Source organism: Cotesia glomerata, linkage group LG4 (genome assembly GCF_020080835.1).
Source record: "Cotesia glomerata isolate CgM1 linkage group LG4, MPM_Cglom_v2.3, whole genome shotgun sequence".
NCBI classification, from domain to species: Eukaryota; Metazoa; Arthropoda; class Insecta; order Hymenoptera; family Braconidae; genus Cotesia; species Cotesia glomerata.
The window spans coordinates 20,932,600-20,957,218 of NC_058161.1; the positions used below are offsets into that span (position 1 = coordinate 20,932,600).

The 24,619-nt window shown below is 27.3% G+C and overlaps 2 protein-coding genes across 3 annotated transcripts; both read right to left on the reverse strand.

Moving 5' to 3' along the window:
• Window positions 1–12,987: 12,987 nt before the first annotated feature.
• Window positions 12,988–18,081, reverse strand: LOC123263865 (myosin light chain 1). Of its 2 annotated transcripts, none has more exons than XM_044726902.1 (5): window positions 17,949–18,081; window positions 17,842–17,869; window positions 15,777–16,085; window positions 15,540–15,626; window positions 12,988–13,181 (listed from the first exon to the last, which is right to left on the reverse strand). In XM_044726902.1, the coding sequence occupies exons 1-5, from the start codon at window positions 17,949–17,951 to the stop codon at window positions 13,135–13,137; spliced, it is 474 nt and encodes a 157-aa protein (XP_044582837.1). In that variant the 5' UTR covers window positions 17,952–18,081; the 3' UTR covers window positions 12,988–13,134. The 2 variants fall into 2 exon arrangements, with proteins under 2 accessions (XP_044582837.1, XP_044582838.1); XM_044726903.1 differs by lacking the exon at window positions 12,988–13,181 and adding an exon at window positions 15,307–15,354.
• A 3,407-nt stretch (window positions 18,082–21,488) lies between these two features.
• On the reverse strand, window positions 21,489–22,113 carry LOC123263863. The gene is made up of 2 exons (XM_044726900.1): window positions 21,974–22,113; window positions 21,489–21,886 (listed from the first exon to the last, which is right to left on the reverse strand). The coding sequence occupies exons 1-2, from the start codon at window positions 22,053–22,055 to the stop codon at window positions 21,489–21,491; spliced, it is 480 nt and encodes a 159-aa protein (XP_044582835.1). The 5' UTR covers window positions 22,056–22,113.
• Window positions 22,114–24,619: the final 2,506 nt, after the last annotated feature.

The following is a 24,619-nucleotide window of genomic DNA, read 5'->3' on the forward strand; positions in this document are numbered from 1 at the left end:
TCAAAAAAATCTATGTAGGATCCTACATAGATTCCCATATGGGTGATTCTCTGTAAGGAAGTCTTAAATCTGTACAAAATTGTCCGACCAAATTATTTTTGATTTTATTAGAAAAACAAATTAACAAGGGCTACAAAACTATCATCTTAATCATAATAAATAAACAGCCAAATTAATTTTTGCTTTTTCGATATTTGTGTATCTTTTGCCATATAACATCACAGGGGACTGTTTGCCAGGGGACTGTTTTTTTTTTTTATCAAATTGAGAAAAATCAAGCAAACTATTTCAATGCATTCAACTTTTCAAGTTCTCAATGAATGTTTACATTAATTAGAATAATATTAAGACTTATGGATCGAATTTTATAAATAAATTATAAATAAAAATAGTTGCCAGGGGACTGAGTTTTGAAGTGGCAAAGACACATATTTCCAGCACAAACTGTGCTTTGACACTAAATAAAATGCCGATAAAGCGCTAACAGCCCTATGGTTATTAACTCAAGGCTAGTTAGGTCCTTATAAACTTTTCAAAAGGTAAAATAACACGCTGGATTTTTTTTTTGGCTTTGAACTTCTGGCAGGGGACTGTTCTTAAAATGCCTGGAACAAACTTTGGTTTAATGAATTTAATGAAACAAATTAATTTTCGGTACTTTTTATTGAAGAAGATTGTTAGTTAACTAATTAAGTTTATAAATATTATGGACCAAATTATATATTATGGACGAATAACTTAAAATTTAATCTTAAAGTTTTAATTTTGGGAATGTAACAGCCCAGGGACTGTTATTTTGGTGGTTTACCAATTTATAGCAAAAAAACCAAAATTTATTTCATTTTAGTTTTCAATGCTCCAAATAGAGATGTTTTTTTACGTTCATAATAAAATTTTTTCAGTAACAAAATAACAATTTTTCTAATAAAAAAATGCCTGGGACAGCAAAAAACATCCTTACAGAGAATCACCCATATAAGTCAGGCGAAAAAAAATTTATTTAAAAAATTAAAAATAATTATGAAGTAATTGCTATTAATTAAGTATAAATTGAAATAAATTCTGAAAAACGGATTTTGTAATTTTATCTAATGAAAAAACTGCTGGCGTCTGATGGACTTGAACCCGGTACCTCATGGATGACAGTCTTCTATGCTGCTCACTGGCCTAAGTCACGTTCTAACAAGGTCTGTGTTTATTCCACTTATATAAATTCACTATAGGAATCCATACTTCCTATGTGGATTCCTATGGGTTCCTATACGAATCCATACTTTCCTATGTGGATTCCCATATAAGGTGCTTAAGATGAATAAGGTGCTCTATCAAAAAAGTCCACATGGGAAACCAGCCTGGATTTCCACATGGCGTTTTCGGATAGATTCCAATATGGTTTCCTATATAGAAATCCAGGGTAGGATCCTACATAGATTCCCATATTAATCAGGCGAAAAAAAATTTATTTAAAAAATTAAAAATAATTATGAAGCAATTGCTATTAATTAAGTATTAATTGAAATTAATTCTGAAAAACGGATTTTGTAATTTTATCTAATGAAAAAACTGTTGGCGTCTGATGGACTTGAACCCGGTATCTCATGGTTGACAGTCTTCTACGCTACTCACTGGCCTACGTCACGTTTCTACAAAGCCTATGTTTATTCCACTTATATAAATTCACCATAAGAATCCATACTTTCCTATATAAATTCCCTATAAAATAACATACTTTAAATCAAACTAAACTTTCCCGTAAAAATGACGTCTGACAATTTGTTCTAAAAAATTCACCGGAAATACAAATACAAATACAAATATACGATTAACTTGGCTGAGTATTGATCCATCAGCGTATCAAAGGAACTGTCGAAAAATATATTATTTATTTTCTGATGTATCAATTATGATAAAAAAGAAACTCACGTTGAATTAAAATGGAGACACCATTAGATCAAGGATGATATATTATCACCGGCTATTTCGTGCGTGGTACCATCAGGTTAGCACGCACACTTGATAATCACACTAAACTAAAAACTACATGCTTATAACTTTGGATTTATTTACCCTTTGACTGAATTTAGAAAAGTGCGAGATCGATTTGTCGGCTTGTAAGTGACGTAAAAATCGAAGCTAATTCAATTTACACGGTACGCTCGAATAATTTTAAGTTGAAGGGTTTCCTTAAATTGAATCAGCGGTAAATTGAATTGATGTATTAATATAATAATTAACTGAAGAAAAAAATGATCAGAATTGGAATTGTAGGAAGAAGATGCCGGCTATTGATCTAAATAATAACATGCGAGTGCATTACGATGCTCCTGATAGTGTTATCTGTATCAGGTGGACGTTAACCTACTTAAAATGTCTAATCAGCCTGACTGATACATAATTCATTGAAGGGTGCATTAGTGAATGCTAATTTTAATTATAATTGCTGATTTTAAAGTACTAATTTGAAGAATATTGAGTAAAGTGGCTATTAATGAATAATTACTAATGAATAATGAGTGTGAAGGAACTTACGTGGAGTAAAAAAGAGCTGACGATGAACTGAGAAGTTTAGTCCTTTCCGACAGACTGCCAGCAATGTCCTGGGTCTGCTCCTGCGCGTAGTCCGATTCTAGAGCCATCTAACCCAACCCTACAGACCTTCATGCCTAAGCGTAGCACACCTACGTTTTTAATATCCCCTCAATCAACACACCTACTACAATAAAGTAAAGTAACTCACACAACAACTTCTAGATTGATGCATAAGATATGAGGCAAATTTTAGTCACTTTCCCCTTCAAATATTAACATCGGCTTACGACCTTTCACCTCCAGACCGAGTAAAAATCAAGCCGTGACCTCGGAATTTGAATTAGTGTAGAGCGTTTTATAGATTTATTATTAATGAATGCCACCTTGGCCATTGGAGTTTACATTGAAAGAAAAATTTGTTGACTGAAGAACAAAATTTTTGGTAAGAAAATTTATCGGGTGCCTGCACGGAAAAAAGTAAACTGTAATATTCACTCGAATTCCGGTTAATTTTTATAGTTTCAAACAGTAAAGCGGACATCGGGGTGGCAAAAATATAAATATTACAGAACTTAATGTAGAAAGTATAAAAGCCACAATTTATAATTTAAGATCCAAAATAAGTGATTAGTAGCTGTCACTATAGTAAATAACGACTCTTTTATCTTAAATAAATAATAGTTTTAAAAAACTAAAAAAACACGCTTTTATAGAAAATCAAACTAAAAAACAGAAAATAAAATTTAATAAATTTGGATTAAGAATAGTGTAAATAAGAAATAAATGTACATTATTGTAAAAAAGCGTGGGGTGCACTGATAGAAGGATTTATTTGTATTAAAAAAATATTTGTTAATAGTTAACAAATCATTTATTAGAGACCATTTTTTAGTATCAAACAAATATTTCTTAGTATTTAAAATGATTTGTTTGTATTTAATAAATCTGATATTCATTTATTAAATATTAATAAATCTTTTTAAATACTAAGAAATATTTGTTAAGGACTAAAAAGTGGTCTCTAATAAATGATTTGTTAAATATTAACAAATATTTTTAACTATAAACAAATCCTTCTATCAGTGTGCATTTAAAGTGCGTTTTATGACATTATCAAAGTGATGATTCTTCTACACATTTGTCAATAAAATGTTTATAACTATTGACACTATGCACCCCACGCTTTTTTACAATAATGTACATTTATTTCTTATTTACACTATTCTTAATCCAAATTTATTAAATTTTATTTTCTGTTTTTTAGTTTGATTTTCTATAAAAGCGTGTTTTTTTAGTTTTTTTAAATTATTATTTATTGTTCATTTTTTATCATTAAATCAATTTACTACTAAAGTGAGATTGAGTAAATGTTGGCTACTTTTAGATTATATATTTAATAAAGCGTCTTGAAGAACTATAGTACTCAATAATTTCAGTATCGTGCCATAAAAATCAATGATTTTCAAAAAAATCAGAAAATCACTGATGTTTATTCTAAGACAGTAACTAATCAGACAAATGGGGAAATTGGGTGCCTGCTGCCTTCCTTGGATGCGGTAGCCGTTTCTCAGGCTCCCTCTCCGAAAATTTCATCTTATTAACAGTTGGTGACCTTATCGACTGCAGATCCAAGGTCATGCTGGTTACCAAATTTTATTCCGCAACATAAATAAATTGATATTTCTGTCCTGAATATTTTGTTTTGTTGTGAATACGAAGTGTTTTTTGGTAAATCACGGTTATAAACATATTTTGGATATTATAAAATGATAATAGAATGCGTATTAGATTTGTCGGAACATATATGTAAGTATAAGGAACAAGACGCAACTACCATATTAGTCTCTATAAGATTGTGCTGAACTGAGTGCCCGAAAGAGTAAGTCTAGAACTGCACGCATGCGTAGTTCGCGCTCTCTCTCTCTTACTCGCATGCAAAGGATGCGGAAAAAAATTAATTAATCCTGGCGAATCTAATTAGGATAATCGGATATTTTGATCGGATTATTGCATTGTCATCGACCTTTGAGAGGTGTGCAAAGTTTGAATCAAATCTGATCGTTCAAAGTAGGGCAAAATCGAGCCCAAAAGGGTCGGTTACAAACAAACATACAGGTGAAGCTAATAAAAAAAAAAAAAAAAGCGTGTTAAAAATTACAGTTTCAAACAGTAAAAATTGCCATTTCAATATATAGTCCATATTATGAGAAGAAGGGGAACTCAGATGAAATAAAAGGGGGTCTCACTCTGAGAGAATTTAACATTTCAAACAGTAAAAATTATACTTTTAAAATATACATTTTACCAGTCTAAGCAAGTCAATAATTACAGTTTGATTTTTAGCGTTGCGTTTAAAATTTACCATTTTACTTTGTAAATATTGACGTTGGTTGTATTAGAAATTTACTAACTTTATTTTATACTTTTTACATATCATAAGTTCATTTTTTAGGTACAAAATAATAAATATCAAAGTCTGAATTCTTAATTATTATACTTGTGAAATTTCTTGTCAAAAAAACATTTTTTTACTAAAAAAAATAATTAAGTCAACCTTTTTTTCTGTGTAAGAATTAAAGGCTTCCATTAATTTAAATAGTAAATACCAAGCCCTGTTTTTAAATCCATCTGCTTAATTAATACTCTTACCAATCTGACATTAATGCTCACAACGGAGCCTTTACAAGCTAAGGGACTTCTGGCAGTGCTTTTTGCTATCTTCTTACATTACAAACGCCTCTTTTGAGCTCCAGTTTACTTACAGGCAGCTCATTCATTATTTTTTTTTGTTAATCTGATAAAAAATGTCTGTGGAAGCGCTGATGGAATAGATAGATTACCTGGAACATAAATTTATTAAAGAATTAGTATCAATACAGAAGAAAAAATGAATATTGAAGGAATTTAGGGGAATCCAGTAACTTGGAATTCTGCCGTACCGACAGGTGATTAGAGGGTTGTTACCCTAATGAGCGGTGGAGGCCTCTGTAATGAATCTTACAAGGCTCGCTTGGGAATCCCGCGGTAAACGAAAGGCTAATCCAAAGAGGAAGCCGTAAAAAAATTCCCCTTGGCTACTCATGCTTGGATCGATTACCACATCCGTAGCCTTCTGGCTGCTCTTCTTCGATTAATACTGAGACGAAAAAAAGTACAGCAAATGAAATAGTAATTTTTATTCGACAAATGTCTGCCATCTTAATGCAGTTTTTTTATTTGTTTTTAACGACGTCAAGCACCATTAACTACGAGAACTGTCTCGGTTTTAAATAATCAGTAATATGATACTTGTTCTATTGTAGACAATTTGTTACGCTTGGGTATCACGACAATAAGTTAATATAAAAATTTACTTTAAGGCGTGTCGAGATTACATATCTAGATCTTGTTTTTGGCCCTCCTTTTTTTTTATTTTAATGCTTAGCACGTTTCATAAATTATATAATTTTATCAGCTTGTATATTTATAGAAAAATTCAATTTAATTATTATTTATAAATACAAAATATTTCATTTTTCTTTAGCTCCGCCTCTTAGAAACTTTAGCCACGCTTCTTAGCAACCGTTGCCTAGCAACCTTTAACGCCCTTAGTAACTAGCTCCGCCTTTTAGCAACAATTCCTTTTTAATTAATTTATTTTAATAAGTATATTTACAAGAAATATAATTTAATAATTATTTACAGTGCAAAATATTTAATTTATCTTTAGCCCCGTCTCTTAGCAACAGTTTCCTAGTAACTTTTAACGCCCTTAGTAACTAACTCCGCCCCTTAGCAACCATCTCTTTCTAATTAATTTTTTTAATCGGTACATTTACAAAAAATATGATTCAATAATTATTAATAATACAAGATATTTAATTTTTCTTTAGCTCCGCCTCCTAGTAACTTTAGCCCCACCTCTTAACAACCTTAGTGACTCTAGCTCCTTCTCCTAGCAACAAAAACTTAATAAATTCCCAAATGAATTAATTATTAAACAATCAGGACGTTGTTTTATAAAAAATTTAATTGAATTATTATTTCTAACACAATATATTACATATTTATTTAGCTCTGCCTTCTAGTAACTTAAGCTCCGCCTCTTAGCAACAAAGGCTCAATAAGTTATTTTCTGGTTTATCTTTTAGAAAATCAGCATGTATATTTATAAATAATATAATTTAATAATTATTAAGAGTACAAAATATTACATTTTTCTTAAGCTCCGCCCTCTAGCAACCGTTTCTTAGCAACCTTAGTAACTCTAGCTCCGCCCCTTAGCAACTATTTCTTAGCAACGTCAAAATTCCTTAGCAACTAACTCCGTCCCCCCTAACCCCGCCTCCTAACAACAAAGGTTTAGTAAATTCCCTTCTAATTTATTTTTATAAAATCCGCTTGTACATTTATAGAAAAATTTAATTTAATAATTCTTTATGATACAAAATATTAATTTTTTTAAGCTCCGCCTCCTAGTAACTTTATCCCCACCTCTGAGCAACAGTTGCCTAGCAACCTAAGTAACTTAAGCTCCGCCCCCTTAGCAACCGTTGCTTAGCAACCTTAGTAATTCTAGCTCCGCCTCCTAGAAATAAAATCTCGAGAGTTTGCTTCTGATTTATTTATTACAAAATCAGCATGAATATTTATAATAAGTACAATTTAATAATCATTTATGATACAAAATATTAATTTTTTCTTTAGTCCCGCCTCTTAGCAACAGTTGCCTAGCAACCTTAGTAACCTAAACTCCGCCCCTTAGCAACCGTTACTTAGCAACTTTTAACGCCCTCAGCAACTAGCTCCGCCCCTTAGCAACCATTTCCTAGCAACAAATCCAACTTTAACTATTTATTAAAAAATTTTAATAATTATTAAAAAACTTATAAACTGTTTACAATAACCAGTAATATTTTTCTACTGGAGTTATGCCACAAATGCTCCATTTAAATAACTGAAATCAATGACCGCGGTAAAGGAGAAAAAAATAAACAGAGCTAGGGATGCTGCGCGTGAGTAGGAAAGTATCGATTTTCTGTAGAAACAACCCCTATCCTTTGTGTCTGCTTTCATTTCCAAGATGCTCTTCACTCACAAACACTAACTATTACTTGCCATTCATCAGCTTCCGTAAAAGTATAACAAATAATAAATAAATAAATAAATAAAAAATGAAATATTATTAAGACAAATGATAATAATTCAAAGATAATTTATTTGACACTCCTTAAAAATAATTCAACGTCAACATACAAGATATCATATATAAATAGTAAACACGCACGCTATATATATCTCATTTAAAATGTATGACATCATCTTTCATTATTATGACGGCGACATAACACAACTTAGTAATTTTACAACCAACAATTTAATAACTAATTTTTTTATTATTTTTATTATCGATCTTACGGCTAATAATTGCTGTTCTAATTACTGGCCCGCGATATCGCGATAAAAATTAAAATAAAAAAGGATTATTCAAATGAACAGATTGCTCAAGGCCGACTCAACGAGTTGAGTCAGGTCAGCGGTAAAGAAAATAAAGAGACAATTGCATAATCACGTTACCGTGATGTGAAAATACTAGAATAGAATCATTACCAGCTAAAGTATATTTTAATCAGCATTTAAGTTTCCTCTCCGAATTTATTACAAACTTTTTTATTATTAATTACAGTACGATGAACTTGTACTTGCTGTTTTATTTATTTATTTATTATTATTCTAACCAAGTTTAAAGAACCGCTGCTTTGAGAATTAAAAGTTTGCTTGAATTTTACAATTCTTAAAAGCTATTTTTTAGGAATTTATTGCTTGTTTTTTTTTTTCTTTAGTCAAGGCTTATTAATCGGTATTTTTATTTATTTTTTAGTGATAAAAGTGTCTGAAAATTTGAGTATTGATATTTTATATAAAATATTAACTGTTATATTTTTTATATTACTGAAAATTATTAAATAGGCAGTAAGAATGTACCTAGTAGGATTAATTGATGTTTAAATAGTTAAATATTTTTTTTTTGATTGCTGAAAATTATTTTTAGAGAATTTCGGGGTTTATAAAGTCATTCTTGTTTAATTTTTGAGAAATTATTATTATAATAAATTTTTTTGGTTCAAAAAAAGTGACTTTTGATAAAAAATTAGATTTTTAATAATGTTTTTCGAATAAATAAGGTTTAAATTTAAAGAATTAGTATTTTTTATAGAATTTTTGAGTGAAAAGTTCATTTTTGAGCAATTATAATTGTAATAATTTTTTTTTTTTATAATTAAAAATGTGTAATTGATGAAAAAGTTTTAATAATGTTTTTTTTTAATTAAAAAGCTCTAAATTTAAAGAATTCGTTTTTTTATGGGATTTTTAGGGCAAAAAGTTCATTTTTGAGCAATTGTAATCGTAATAAATTTTTAGCTTTAATTAAGAATGTTTAATTGAAGAGAAAAAGTGACTTTTAATAAAAAATTAGGTTTTGAAAATTGTTCTTTTAATAAATAGGCTTTAAATTTGAAAAATTAATTTTTTTTACAGAATTTTTGAGTTAAAAAATCATTTTAGATTTAATTTTTGTCAATTGTAAATTGTAAGTAATTTTTTTTAACAAAATAATTTAAATTTTGTTAAAAAAATTGTTTAAAAAATCAATTTAAATTTATTTTTGGTCAATAATAATAATAATAAAAAATTTTTTTTTTAATAAAATATCTAAAATTTTATTTAAAAAATTGTTCAAATTTATAAAAATCATTAATTATTTCATAAAAAATTATTATTTAATTAAAAAACGTGAATTTTTTTATCAAAAATTCGATTTTTAATGACATTTTTATAATTGAACATCTTCTAATTCAAATTTTAGTTTAATTTTTGATCAATTATTATTAAAATTAATTTTTTTGACAAAATAATTTTAAATTATTCGAAAAATTTATTCAAATTCATAAAAATCATCCATAATTTAATTAAAAATATAAAATTAATAATCAAAAGTGACATTTTGACCAAGAATTCAATTACTAAACAAAATTTCAAGACATTTTTTTTCAAAAATTCAATTTTTTACCAAAATTTCAAGATGTTTTTCTCAAAAAATTAAATTTCTTATAAAAATTTACGGATATTTTTCTCAAAAATTCAATTTTTTATTAAAATTCCAAGACATTTTTCTCAAAAATAAAACTTTTATAAACATATTAAGACAATTTTCTCCAAAATTCAATTTTTAACAAGATTTCTTGAAATTTCTCTCAAAAATTCATTTCTTAACAACATTTCAAGATATATTTATCCGAATTTTAATTTTTTATCAAAATTCAAGACATTTTTCTCAAAAAATAAATTTTTTAACAAATTTTAAGACACATTTTTTTTTAAATTAAATTTTTTATCAAAATTTCAAGACATTTTTCTTCGAAATTAAATTTTTTCAAAATTTCAAGACACATTTCTTCCAAAAATCATTTTTATATTATAAAAATAAAATCTCCATCACAAAATTTTTCCCAACAAAAAAAAAGCAACTCGCAATAAAACATCTTACCATAAAAACAAACTTGCATTAAAAAACTTCTAAAAATAACCAACCAACTGTTGATGAACATTAATGAAAGCATCTTGTTAATTAATAAAAAAAAAAAAAAAGTAATTTAAGTCATCCGAGCAATACCAAATAAAGAAGCTCAATAAATAAATAAATAAATAAAGCACGTGAGTAATTTTTGGAAGGTCATAGTTCAATTAGCCAAAGCAATAAATATTTATGAAACTATATAAATTTATATTTATAGGGCAATGATCTGACCAATTTCCAGACAGATTTAAGATTAGACGAAGGAAATAACTCACTAGCATAATTAAGATTAATTAGGAGCTTAGAGCGTGGGCTTGCTTAATAATAATCACTATTTTTATTAAAATTTCGCTATAAAAATATTAATGCTAAATAGCTAGAGTTATTTGGAGGTAAACGGGTAATTTTTATTGCTCTAGGATGTGAGAGTTAGGTCACGCGACCTTCGTGATTAATTCAAATCAATCAATCTAGTGAGCATCACCCTTCTGCTTTCTGTGTCGCGTGCAATTCTCAATTATAACAAATTGATAAGTTTTCGGGTGATTAAATTATTGCAATTTGCGCATTGCTGACTTGGAAATTTTTTTTTAGCTTCCGGTCATCTATAGAGTGTCCCTTTATGGTCTTCTCGCATTATTTGCAACAATGTACTCCACTTTGTTCTCGATAACACTTAAGTGTAATAGACGAAAGATCGCGGTGACTCACCGCTTAATAATTAAATCGTTTGAAATGATATTTAATGTAAGGAGTGTTCTTATTTAAATAACTTTCTTGTGAGAGAAATTTAGAGAACCTTAAATAGATAAAATTTCTTTTAATTAATTGCTGGATTCTTGATAAACATACATTATTTATTTATAGTAAAATGTATATTTTTCTTGTGTTAAAAAAATTTTTTTATTAATTAAAAAACATCAAATTTTGTGAAAAATTTTTAATTTTACACAATTTAACAATTTTTTAACTAATTTAAAAAAAAATCAATTTAATTCTTCAATTTATTCAAGAATATTCTGAATTTTATTAAATTTAACAATTTTTTCTATTAATTAAAAAAAAAATCTAATTTTTTAAAAATCAATTAAATTTTTAAAATTACTCTAAAAATTCAAAATTTAACATTTTGTTTTAGTAGCAACTTTGCAGTCACTACGTGACTGCCGTGACTTGTTAACTATAAATAAATAAAATTTTGCCTTATTAAATAATGATTTTTGTTAAATTGCACTGCACTTACTTAAAAATTGACGTTTTTAAAGATATAAACTCATCCTGATATTACACTCATCAAAAGCTTTCATTTGAATACCCACATGCATTTTTGATATTTTTTTCATATATACATATATATATTTTAAAGATATAAGCTCATCCTGATGTTACACTCTTCAAGAGCTTTCATTTGAGTACCCACATGCATTTTTATATATTTTTCATATATTTATATATATATATATATATATATATATATATATATATATATATATATATATATATATATATAAATATATAAAATATATGAAAAATTGATGTAGGTAATCAAAAGAAAGCTCCCGATGAGTGTAATGTCATGATGAATTTATATCTTTAAAAATATCATTAGTTCTCAAGATACAAAGTCATTTCTTAATTATTAACATTTTTAAAGATATAAGTTCATCCTGATATTACACTCATCAAGAGCTTTCATTCGAGTACCCACATGCATTTTTGATATATTTTTCATATATACATATATATAAATATATAAAATATATGAAAAATTGATGTGGGTACTCAAATGAAAGATCTCGATGAGCATATCATCAGGATGAGCTTAGATATTTAAAAATGTCATTAGTTCTCATGTATCCTGGACACAAAATTTTTCTTTCTCTTAATATTATAGATTATTTAAAAATCTATTTAATTTTTCATAATTCCTCACAAAATTCTAAATTATACTTAAATTCCTCCAAAAATTCCAAAATTCTAAAAAATTAATAAATCCCAACAAAAAACCTTCTAATTTATTAATTATCAACCAGAAGTGGCAAAATTCCCATGGCCCCGTTAGACCGCCTCTCATACTATTCTCCATCCAGGAAGTAAAGTCAGTATCATCTATCTCCAACTTAACCCGAGATTTAGCAATACAACCTGTTCGATTCTCTTTCCCAAATAATATAAAACCCCCAAACCCAAAAAAAAAAGCGCTTGCGCGGGAAACCCAAACAAATCATTAAACTCCCAAAATTACCTGGTCTGGGTGATGAACTTTGGAGCCTAGTGAAGTCTTCGCCCTTGGCCTGGACGTCGGTCATTTTTAATTAAAAAAATTAAAAAAACCACAACCCACTTCTAACAAAAATCTCCACTTAATTTTCAAATCTCCAAACAATAACAATAATAACAACAATAATAATTACAAACTAGTTAAACCGGGAGCTCAGTTTCGTCTCGTTTGAAACCGATTCATCAACTGCCGGGTCTGAGAGAAAACACAACCCACACCCGGTCTGCATCCGAGTGGATCCGAGGATCTACGAAGCTAAGTGACGTCATATTTTACGCTTACGACAATTTTAAACGTGCAATTAGCGGGTTTAGGTAATAAAAATAACTAAATTAATTTTTTTTATATTTTTTGGCATTTATTTTATATTTTTATTTAAATATAACAGATTGTAATTAAAATATGTTATTTTATTTATTCCAGTACAATGTTTTTTAAATATTTATTTTTTTTAATAGACAATTTTTTTTTACAATTATTTAATTTTTTTTTAACTAATTAATTAACATTGTTGTAAATTAAATAAAATAACGACGCTGAGGTTTTTTTGTGAAATTAGATGAAAATATTTTTTTAAGACGAGGAACCAATTTTTATTTTGTGATGGTTAATGTTTATCATTATTATTATTATTATTATTATTATTATTATTATTATTATTATTATTATTATTATAAATTATTATAAATTATCATTATTAATAAATAATTTAATTTTAAAATATCTTCGTGATATCTCGGATGAAAGTTGAAGTTGTTAAATAAATTTACTCTGCTTCAGCAGCGGCCCGATCACACAATCGACGAAGAAAAGCTGTAAAATATAATTATTTTATATTAGAAATCTGGAGGATTATTAAAGAGGCGGGTTATGGTTAGATAAGCTGTGTGATAAGAAGCCACAGCAGAAAGTTTTTTAAGAAATAGATAAAGAAATAAAATTTATTTATTAATTTATTAATAAATAAAGAAAGTTGTTGTTTTTTAAGAGTTTGTAATCATCTGTCTGATAGAGTTGATTGTTCTCAGTTGAGCTGCAACTCTGAAACTTGGTCCTATTATTTAAACATATAGGATGGAATAAGCTTGTTAATTATTTTTCTTATTTTGTGGGTGAAGTAGTTATTGATAGCTGGTTTATTATATAAAAAATATTTATGATAAACTCAGATTTTTGGGGACTTTTAGGATTGTTATATTTAGAGTTAGAGGTTTAATTTGTTTTTTTTTTAAAGTATACTATGTCAGATAGAAATATATATGATTTTTTGACATTTAGGTCATAAATTAAAGAGAAAATTTAGATATTATTTACAATAAAAAGAAAGGGTTTTATTTAGAAGTTTTTCTTGACATAAGAATATTTATTATTAGTATTATTATTATTAATAATTATAATAACTAGTAACCTTGCAGTCACTACGTGACTGCTGTGACTTGTGAACTATAAATAAATAAAATTGTGCTATTAAATAATGATTTTAGTTAAATTGCACTATACTTCCTTAAATATTGATCTTTTTAAAGATATAAGCTTATTCCGGTGTTACATTCATCAAGAGCTTTCATTTGAGTACCCACATGCATTTTTGATATATTTTTCATATATACAAATATATAATATATATATAAATATATAAAATATATAAAAAATTGATGTGGGTACTCAAATGAAAGGTCTCGATGAATCTAATGTCATGGAGAGCTGATATCTTTAAAATTGTCAATAGTTCACAAGATACAAGGTCATTTCTTAATCATGTAATATATATTTTAAAAATATAAACTCATCCCGATGTTATACTCATTAAGAGCTTTCATTTGAGTACCCACATGCATTTTTGATATATTTTTCATATATACATATATATAATACATATAAATATATAAAATATATGAAAAATTGATGTGGGTACTCAAATGAAAGGTCTCGATGAGTGCAATGTCAGAGTGAGCTTAAATCTTTAAAGATATCAATAGTTCACAAGATACAAGGTCATTTCTTAATTAGTGACATTTTTAAAGATATAAGCTCATCTTGACATTACACTCATTGAGACTTTTCATTTGAGTACCCACATGCATTTTTGATATATTTTTCATATACACACACACACATATATATATATATATATATATATATATATATATATATATATATATATATATAATATAAATAAATATATGAAAAATTGATGTGGGAACTCAAATAAAAGGTCTCGATTAATGTAACATCAGGATGAGCTTAGATCTTTAAAAATGTCAATAGTTCACAAGATGCAAGGCCATTTCTAAATTACTGACATTTTTGAAGATATAAGCTCATTCCGATGTGACACTCATTGAGAGCTTTCATTTGAGTATCCACATACATTTTTGATATATTTTTCATATATACATATATATAATATATATAAATATATGAAATATATAAAAAATTGATGTGGGTACTCAAATGACAGGTCTCGATGAGTATATCATCAGGATGAGTTTATATCTTTAAAAATGTCAATAGTTCACAAGATATACGGTAATTTCTTAATTATGCATCTAAAGATATTTTCAAATGCAGCCTAAATAATTATCATTATGAATTAATAAAATTTTATAAAAATTGAAACATTAAAAAATTATTGTATTAATTTTGAGTGTCAATATAGCTCAAAATTAATTTAAATTACTTCTCCTTAAAAAAAATCATAGATTAATATTCTTTTGTCAAGAAATTAAAAAATAAAATAAGTATAGATAGGAAGAAAGGTAACATTTAACGAAGAAACTTAAATCTAAAGAAAAGAAGTGATATTAAATGAAATTTTTAGTTAAGACAAAGAAACGTAAAACATTTTTAATGAAAATAAGAATAAGAAAGGTTTTAATTAAGCAGATCAAATACAAGGAGGTAGGAAAGGGGTTACTCACGATGATATTTTTTTTTACATAGACTCCAATCTCTTACAGTAAGACCATCATTTTCTTGAGGAACGCTGTAAAAAATTAACAAAATTGGGGGTAACAAACGGGAGTTACTACTTTACTTTTCCTCAAGGGGGCTTACTTTTACTTAACGGATTCGTGCTAGGTCCAATATAATTACAATTCTATTTAATTACTGGTAAATTTTTCACATTAATTACGAACTACCTGTCTAATTAATTAGTCGGATACTTACGTGCATAGGGAATAAATCCGTCTTCGTCTTCTGGATCCATACATTCACCTAAAACTTCTTCTGCTTGAGCGTCTTCTAATTTTTCACCTAAAAAAATAAATAAAAATAATTATTCATCAAAATATAACAAAAAAAAAAAAACTTTTTTTTTAATAAAAAAAAATTTTTTTAATAAAAAAAATTGTAAAAATTTTTTAATGATATTGATAATTAATTATAAAGAAGAAAAAAACTTACCAACAGTCAAAAGCATGTTAGAAAGCTCAACTCCAAGCATGGTGCCATTTTCTTGCTTGTCGTACAATTTAAGACACTCGAGAAAGTCCTCGTAACCTCCCTGGTCTTTGTCATTTTTGGCTTGTTCGAAAATCGGTAAAAATTCCTCGACGGAGATTGTCTTCTCTCCTCGTTTGGTGGTTCCTCCAAGTCGCTCGATCGATGCGTTTGTCGGGTTTAAATTTAGCGCTCGTAATACATTTCCTAGATCGACTGCGTCGATTACGTTGGTACCGTCTGCGTCGTAGATCGAGAAACAAAACTCGGCCCCTAAGTAAAAAAATCATTTTTTCATTTATTAATTAAAATTTTAATTTATTAATTAAATCTTTAGTTTATTAATTAAAAAAAATAATTTTTTTGATTAATTTAATATAAAAAATTATTTTAATTATTTAAAAATAAAGAAAATTAATTTTTGCATCAAATTAAATTCTATTTTTTTTTTTGATAAAAAATTTAATTTTAATAACTAGATCTTTTAAAAATAGGAATAAAATTTTTTTTTTATCAAAAACATTTATAAAAGTTAATTTTTAATTCAGACAAATTTTTTATATAAAAATTTCATAAATTTAAGATAAAAAATAAATTTTAATAATTAAATCTTTTAAACATAAGAATTAAATTTTTTTCTATCAAAAAAATTATATATAAAAGTTACTTTTTAATTAAGACAAATTTTTTATATAAAAATTTCATAAATTTTGTTTAATAAAAATTTTTTTCATAAAAAATTTAAGAGACAAAAATTAATTTTAATAATTATATTATTCAAAAATAAGAATAAATTTTTTTTTATCAAAAAAATTATTTATAAAAGTTAATTTTTAATTAAGACAAATGTTTTGTCTATTTTCATCAAAAAAAATTTTTTTCTCTTCTTATTTTTTTTAAAAATATGTATTTAGAAGAAACTTAATCCGAAGATCAGAAAGCTATATCAGGAAATTTTTATTCTATACAACAGATACCAAAATATATCAGATCTATTTTAGTAATTGACTCCCACCGTTTATTTTGTATTTAAACGTCTACTGGGTCATATTACCCCTACCCGAGCAATCCTTGCCATATAAGAACACACCACAAATACTATTTTTGACACCAACCGCAACTCACTTTTGGAATTTCTCTCTTACGCAATAATATCTTTACAAGCTTTCCTTAAACAATTTTTTTTCTAAGAAGGTAAACAAATTTTTTTCAATTTTTTAATTTTCCAAAAATTCACATCACAAAAACTGACAAAATTTATCTTACATAATTTTTTTTTTTAATAATTTTTACTAAAAAAAAAAATATTTTTTTCTATTAAAAAATTACACTTATAACTTTACAAAATTTACATTAAAAAAAAAAAAAAAGTAAATCTAGTTTTTTAAATTTAATAATTTTCTTCAACCTTTTATAAAAAGTTTAATATAAAATGCTTCACAAATCACTTCTTAAAATTTACTTGTAAAAAAAACGTAAATTTAATATTTTAAATAAAATAAATTAAAGATTGAAAAAAATCCAAATTTTAAAGGTGAAAAAGAAATTATTTTCTTCAATTTTTTAAGTTAAAATCCTTCACAAATCACTTCTTAACAATTTAATAATTTTTACTAAAAAAAAATATCTTTTTTTCTATTAAAAAAAATTGCACTTATAATTTTACGAAATTTACATTTAAAAAAAAAGTAAATCTAGTTTTTTAAATTTAGTAAATTAAAAATTGAAAAAAATCCAAATTTTAAGGGTAAAAAAAATATTTTCTTCAATTTTTAAATAAAAAATGCTTCACAAAAATCACTTGTTAAAATTTACTTGTAAAAAAAAAAGTAAATTTAATAAATTAAAGATTGAAAAAAATCCAAATTTTAAGGGTGAAAAAAAATATTTTCTTCCATTTTTTATTTAAAAATGCTTCACAAATCACTTCTTAAAATTGGATTGAAAAAAAAGTTAATTAAACCGCTTAAAAAAATATTTCTTCACTGATAACGCTTTTTGACGTAAGTGTAATCCACAATTTACTCACTTTCGATTTCTCGGGGGTTAAGGCTCGACTGAAAAGCAAAAAAATGAAACAATTAATAATTAAAAAAATAAAAAATGAAGAGAAGAAAGAGGAATTAAAAAACTCACCATTGCTGTAAGAAATGTGTCGGCTTCTGGACGTTAACTGAACGAAGTAAGAACCAGAAATGCGAGGCTCTGGCACCAGGGACATTAATTTTAACTTGACAGAGGGCGTCCGCGGCAGAAGACGACACCCGAGATGAGAACCGGGCCGTGGGAGGGAGAACCGAGAACAAGAAGGAACATTGCGTTCCAAAAACAGCCCGAGGACCTTCGCAAGAAGACAACCCACCTTACGATAAATGGCTTTGGTTTTATTTTAGTGTCAGGGTTGCCCGGACCAAGTCAAACTTTCATCAGCCAGGAGAAAATTTTATTTATTATTATTTATCCGGATGAAAAATTTGGAAATTAGTATTTAACGCGACTCTATTATATCTGAGACTTCCGGAGTTTAAACTAAGAAATCTATTTAAGATGCCGACCGTATTTCTATCCCTGATTCAGCAATTTACTATTTTTAGGCTTGGTTAAATCATGAAGACGATGCACGACGATGCCAAGGCTTTTAGTCGTTTGTTAGTCGTTAAATACTAAATAACATTTTTTCGAGAGAACATATTATTATTTTTACATTCTGTACTACTGGTTTAATGTAAAATTTAACCGAGCTTGAGGTTAATTCTAAGATGCTGACTATTTAGGGACAAATTGATGAAAAACGATCACTATTTTTATAATCGCGGTTATTCTAGGTGAATTTTATAAGTCTTTTTTGGGCTAACACGGCCAATGACCGACTACTGTTGCGACACAGGCGCTTTGATTGATCATTGATCCTAATTGCATCCATTGAACTTGTTTTGAGGCCGGAGAATTTGCTTTTTGCGTTTTAGGGGATGTTGTTTTGAAAAATCGGGGATTTAAATGAGTTCTAAAGGAAATTTTTGAACAAAAAATGTTAGAAATTTAATTTTTAACAAATTTGGGTTTTATCAAAATTGTCATAGCTTATAAAAGAAAAAATTGAATAATAAATTTTAAAGGTATATAAGGTAAAAGCCCGAATTATTGACAGAGGTCTAAATATTGACACCCTAAATTATTTTTAAATTTATTTAATCATCTGTAATAAGAATAACTATTATATCAATTTTTATTGAATTCTAATTAATTAAAAAATTGAAAAAAAATACTGTCAGTTCAAAATATTAAATATTAATTATTAAAAAAAAAAAATAAAGTTAACACCGGTTCATCAAACCAGCTTACGAACGTTTAATTTTTTAACAACTTTGATTACAAAAGGATTTTTTTTAAATGCCGAGTTTAAATTAATTTTAGTTTAGATTAATTTCTTCATCTAATAATAAGGTAAAAGGCCGAGTTATTGACACTCGGAAAAAAGTAAACTGTAATAAATAACAGTCGATTTATAATAAGTAATGATCAACTGCTAAAAATTACCATTTCAAACAGTAAAATCGTGATTTTACTATTCACTTGATAATATTTACCATTTAAACGTTACAATTTACTCTTTACATGGAAGAAAATACTATTTTAAACAGTAATATTCGCTATGTAATTGTCTAAAATGTTTAAGTATAATAATTAACAATTCAGACTTTGATATTTATCATTTGGTACCTAAAAAATGATCGCAATGATATGTAAAAAGTATAAAATAAAGTTAGTAAATTTCTAATACAAGCAACGTCAATATTTACAAAGTAAAATGGTAAATTTTAAACGCAACGCTAAAAATTAAACTGTAATTATTGACTTTCTTAGACTGGTAAAATGTATATTTTAAAAGTATAATTTTTACTGTTTCAAATGTTAAATTCTCTCAGAGTGAGACCCCCTTCTCTTTCATCTGAGTTCCCCTTCTCCTCATAATATCGACTATATATTGAAATGGCAATTTTTACTGTTTGAAACTGTAATTTTTTAAGATAAAAGAGTCGTTATTTAATATAGTGACAGCTACTAATTACTTATTTTGGATATTAAATTATAAATTGTGGCTTTTATACTTTCTACATTAAGTTCTGTATTATTTATATTTTTGCCACCTCGATGTCCGCTTTACTGTTTGAAACTATAAAAATTAACCGGAATCTGAGTGAATATTACAGTTTACTTTTATACGTGTAGAAATTTAATTTTTAACAATATTGATAAGATCAAAATTGTCATAGGATCAATACGGCTGCCCAATTTCAAAACACAGTAACTACCATTTAAAAATTTTTTTCAATTTTTCTTATTAAAAAAAATTTTGCCCGCCAAATTGATGATAAATTTGATTTATAAACAGAAAATACTTAAATATAAATATTTTTAAGAAAAATTCTTGAAATTAAGGTCTAAAAGTTATAAAAAATGCAGCAATACTAAAGAAAAATCAGGTATAAAATTTTTGCAGTTACTGTGTTTTAAAATTGAGCAGCCGAATATTTTAGGAGATACAGCTATTTAAAATTATAAAGATTATATAGGTGATTCTCTGTAAGGATGTTTTTTGCTGTCCCAGGCATTTTTTTATTAGAAAAATTGTTATTTTGTTACTGAAAAAAATTTATTATGAACGTAAAAAAACATTTCTATTTGGAGCATTGAAAACTAAAATGAAATAAATTTTGGTTTTTTTGCTATAAATTGGTAAACCACCAAAATAACAGTCCCTGGGCTGTCACATTCCCAAAATTAAAACTTTAAGATTAAATTTTAAGTTATTCGTCCATAATATATAATTTGGTCCATAATATTTATAAACTTAATTAGTTAACTAACAATCTTCTTCAATAAAAAGTACCGAAAATTAATTTGTTTCATTAAATTCATTAAACCAAAGTTTGTTCCAGGCATTTTAAGAACAGTCCCCTGCCAGAAGTTCAAAGCCAAAAAAAAAATCCAGCGTGTTATTTTACCTTTTGAAAGGTTTATAAGGACCTAACTAGCCTTGAGTTAATAACCATAGGGCTGTTAGCGCTTTATCGGCATTTTATTTAGTGTCAAAGCACAGTTTGTGCTGGAAATATGTGTCTTTGCCACTTCAAAACTCAGTCCCCTGGCAACTATTTTTATTTATAATTTATTTATAAAATTCGATCCATAAGTCTTAATATTATTCTAATTAATGTAAACATTCATTGAGAACTTGAAAAGTTGAATGCATTGAAATAGTTTGCTTGATTTTTCTCAATTTGATAAAAAAAAAAAACAGTCCCCTGGCAAACAGTCCCCTGTGATGTTATATGGCAGAAGATACACAAATATCGAAAACGCAAAAATTAATTTGGCTGTTTATTTATTATGATTAAGATGATAGTTTTGTAGCCCTTGTTAATTTGTTTTTCTAATAAAATCAAAAATAATTTGGTCGGACAATTTTGTACAGATTTAAGACGTCCTTACAGAAAATCACCCATATCTCATGAATTATTAGTTTTAGGAAGAAACTAATTTAAGTGTTGCTGAAATAAAATTTTCCAAAAATTATAAATGTATAATTAGTTTAATAAATAAATAAATAAAAATAAAAATAAAACGTGATTTAATTTATTAAACCCAACTGAAAAAAATACAATTAAATGTAATTTAATTTTTACGCCGGCTGAAAGTGAACCGCAAGCTCCTCCAAACTCTCCGAGCGAGGGACAAATTTTTCTTCCTTTTAAGGGTACTCATGTCGCCCTCAACTGCACTTGGGCCTTCTGGAGCAATTGGACTCGCTGGAGTCGGTAAATTTTCCGCGGGCAGCGGAATGTTCTCCACTCCATCTCCTTGGCCCTTGATGACCCCTTTAGCGGCCTCTGTCTTAAAGTTCTCGATAGCTTGCTTCACCTGGATCTCCAAAGGGGACTTGTACATCGAGACCACGTAATCTCCGATCTGTACGCCCTCCAGATCAGTGCAGAGACCCTCCGCCATTTCCGCGACCTTCTGAAGGATCTCGGAGATGCTCGTGTTTGAATTTCGGGCACTCAATGTTTCGTCTGTTTCTTATTGTAGTTTAAATTTAATTAATACACTTATTTTATTTTGCAGATTTTTAATTATTTTAATTTATTATTATTAATTACCTGGAGAAGGTATTGAATTATCAACGTTGATCATAATAACTTCTACAAGATCTTTGGCAACAGAATCGGGATTTTCAGACATCGCTTGTCAATTTATTTTGTTAATTTTATTGATTTATTTTTGTGACAGATTGATAAGATCTGAAGTTTGCAGTTTTAAATAAAAATATTCATTTTTTTGTTTTTTAATATTTGTTTTTATTTAAAAAGAAATATTAATAACTAGCAACGTTGCAGTCACTATGTGACTGTCGTGATTTGTAAACTAAAATTAAATAAAATTTTGGTTTATTAAATAATGACTTTTATTAAATTGCACTGTACTTTTTTAACTATTGACATTTTTAAAGATATAAGCTCATCCCGATGTTACACTCGTCAAGAGCTTTCATTTGAGTACCCACATGCATTTTTGATATATTTTTCATATATACATATATATATATATATATATATATATATATATATCTAATATATATATATATGGGTCATTCCACCAAATAAGAACATTTTTACGGGGCGACCCTCGCGGATTATGTTTAAAATTTATGGAGGTGTTCTCTATAATAAGAAATAAATTCCCTACAAGTTTCAGCCCTTAATATGCAGCGGTTTTGGAGTTATGATTTTTTGAAATTTTGAAAAAAAATTTTTCTTAACTTTTTTATTAATTTTTCTGATGAGGAAAACTTTTTTATTAAAATCCGCTGAAAATCTTATCTTGTGGGAAAAATTCTCAGCTTTTGAATGAAAATATCCATTTTATCATAAACACATCAGAAGACCCTTTGAAATCCAATTAAAGTGGAAAAATTGATTTTTCTCGGTGTACGGTGCAAGGTACATCCAATTTGATTTTTTTTTCTGAAAGATCAGAGTTTTTTACACAAAATATATGGTTTTCACGATGTGCATATTTTTTGTTCAATCACAATTAAATTAAACGTTATATCCGCTAAGTGTTATACGATTATTCGGGATAGTAAAATAATTTTCTGTTAAATATTTAAAATTTCAAACTGCTCGTTAAAAAATTGAGTTTATACGATGCAGATGGCGCTCACAACTACGATTCCATTTTCTTATTTAGGATGTAATTTTCCGAAATTTGCAAGAAATGCTGATTGGATTATGGAAACTTAATCAATTTATAAAAATTTATTGAATAAATTGATTTGTAATAATCCAACGGAATCGTGCTTCTTCAGAAGTTGTAATAGATGTCCAAACAATGAAGAAATCATTAATTACTTTCATCCATAGTTTAAAGAATTTGATGTAAATGAAATCGAATTTAAAATGTGGACATCAACCGATCGATGTACTATTGTAAACGTTATTTCGGATTCCGATAACTTTATTGATAACTTAGCGACGCAACTTGAGAAACTTTTAAAACATGACTTTATAGTAAAAATACAAAGTCGGTTTTTCCCTAATGCGAAATTAAATTTGAAGAGTGGTGAATTAGCGGTAGTTTTTAACTTGGTAGAAAATTGCGTTTGTTGTGCAGGAAGCTGCTCAAGGCTATCATTGGAATAATGACCAAGCTACTATATTTCAAATGGTGGTTTACTAAAACGAAAATGATACTATTAAGCATTTAGGCTTAGTTAGTATCTCAGATTGCCTTAAACATGACACAGTTTTGATTTATTTATTTCAAGAACAGTTGATTTCTTTTTTAAGAGAAAAATTTGCTGTTATTGAAAGGATTTTTTACTTCTCAGATGGAGCACCTCAGCAATTTAGAAATAAAAAAACATTTACTAATTTATGTTATCATTATGCTGACTTTAGAATCATCGTTGACTGGTATTTTTTTGCGACTGCCCATGGAAAAGGACCATGCGATGGGCTTGCAGGTCCAGTAAAACGACATGCTGCTAGAGCTTCATTACAAATGGAAAATAAAAAACATATACTGACACCACAAGATTTGCATTCCTGGGCAATCAAGAATTTTACAGGCGTTGATTTTACTTTCATAACGAATGATGATTATTTAGACATAAAAAAATGTGTTAGACGTACGATATTCTTTATCAAAAACGGTAAAGGGTATACAGACATTGCACACTTTTACCGATAAATGATGAAATTGGATATGCTCTTATTAAAACTGTATCAACATCTGAAAAAAGTTCAAAAATAAAAGTATTTTAATTATAAAGATTTTACGTTTAATTTAATTGTGATTGAACAAAAAATATGCACATCGTGAAAACCATATATTTTGTGTAAAAAAACTCTGATCTTTCAGAAAAAAAAGTCAAATTGGATGTACCTTGCACCGCACACCGAGAAAAATCAATTTTTCCACTTTAGTTGGATTTCAAAGGGTCTTCTGATATGTTTATAATAAAATGGATATTTTCATTCAAAAGCTGAGCATTTTTCCCACAAGATAAGATTTTTAGTGGATTTTAATAAAAAAGTTTTCTTCATCAGAAAAATTAATAAAAAAGTTAAAAAAAATTTTTTTTCAAAATTTCAAAAAATCATAACTCCAGAACCGCTGCATATTAAGGGCTGAAACTTGTAGGGAATTTATTTCTTATTATAGAGAACACCTCCATAAATTTTAAACATAATCCGCGAGGGTCGCCCCGTAAAAATGCTCTTATTTAGTGGAATGACCCATAT

Bases quoted from the DNA above. Each gene is read 5' to 3' on its own strand.
- LOC123263865 (XM_044726902.1), bottom strand. The intron at 15,627-15,776 runs GTAAGTTTTTTT...TTATTTTTTTAG, and splicing joins TAACATGCTTTTGACTGTTG to GTGAAAAATTAGAAGACGCT. The intron at 13,182-15,539 runs GTAAGTATCCGA...TATATTTTACAG, and splicing joins CGGATTTATTCCCTATGCAC to CTTTTCTTCGTCGATTGTGT.
- LOC123263863 (XM_044726900.1), bottom strand. From the start codon at position 22,055: ATGTCTGAAAATCCCGATTCTGTTGCCAAAGATCTTGTAGAAGTTATT. The intron at 21,887-21,973 runs GTAATTAATAAT...AATAAGAAACAG, and splicing joins TAATTCAATACCTTCTCCAG to ACGAAACATTGAGTGCCCGA.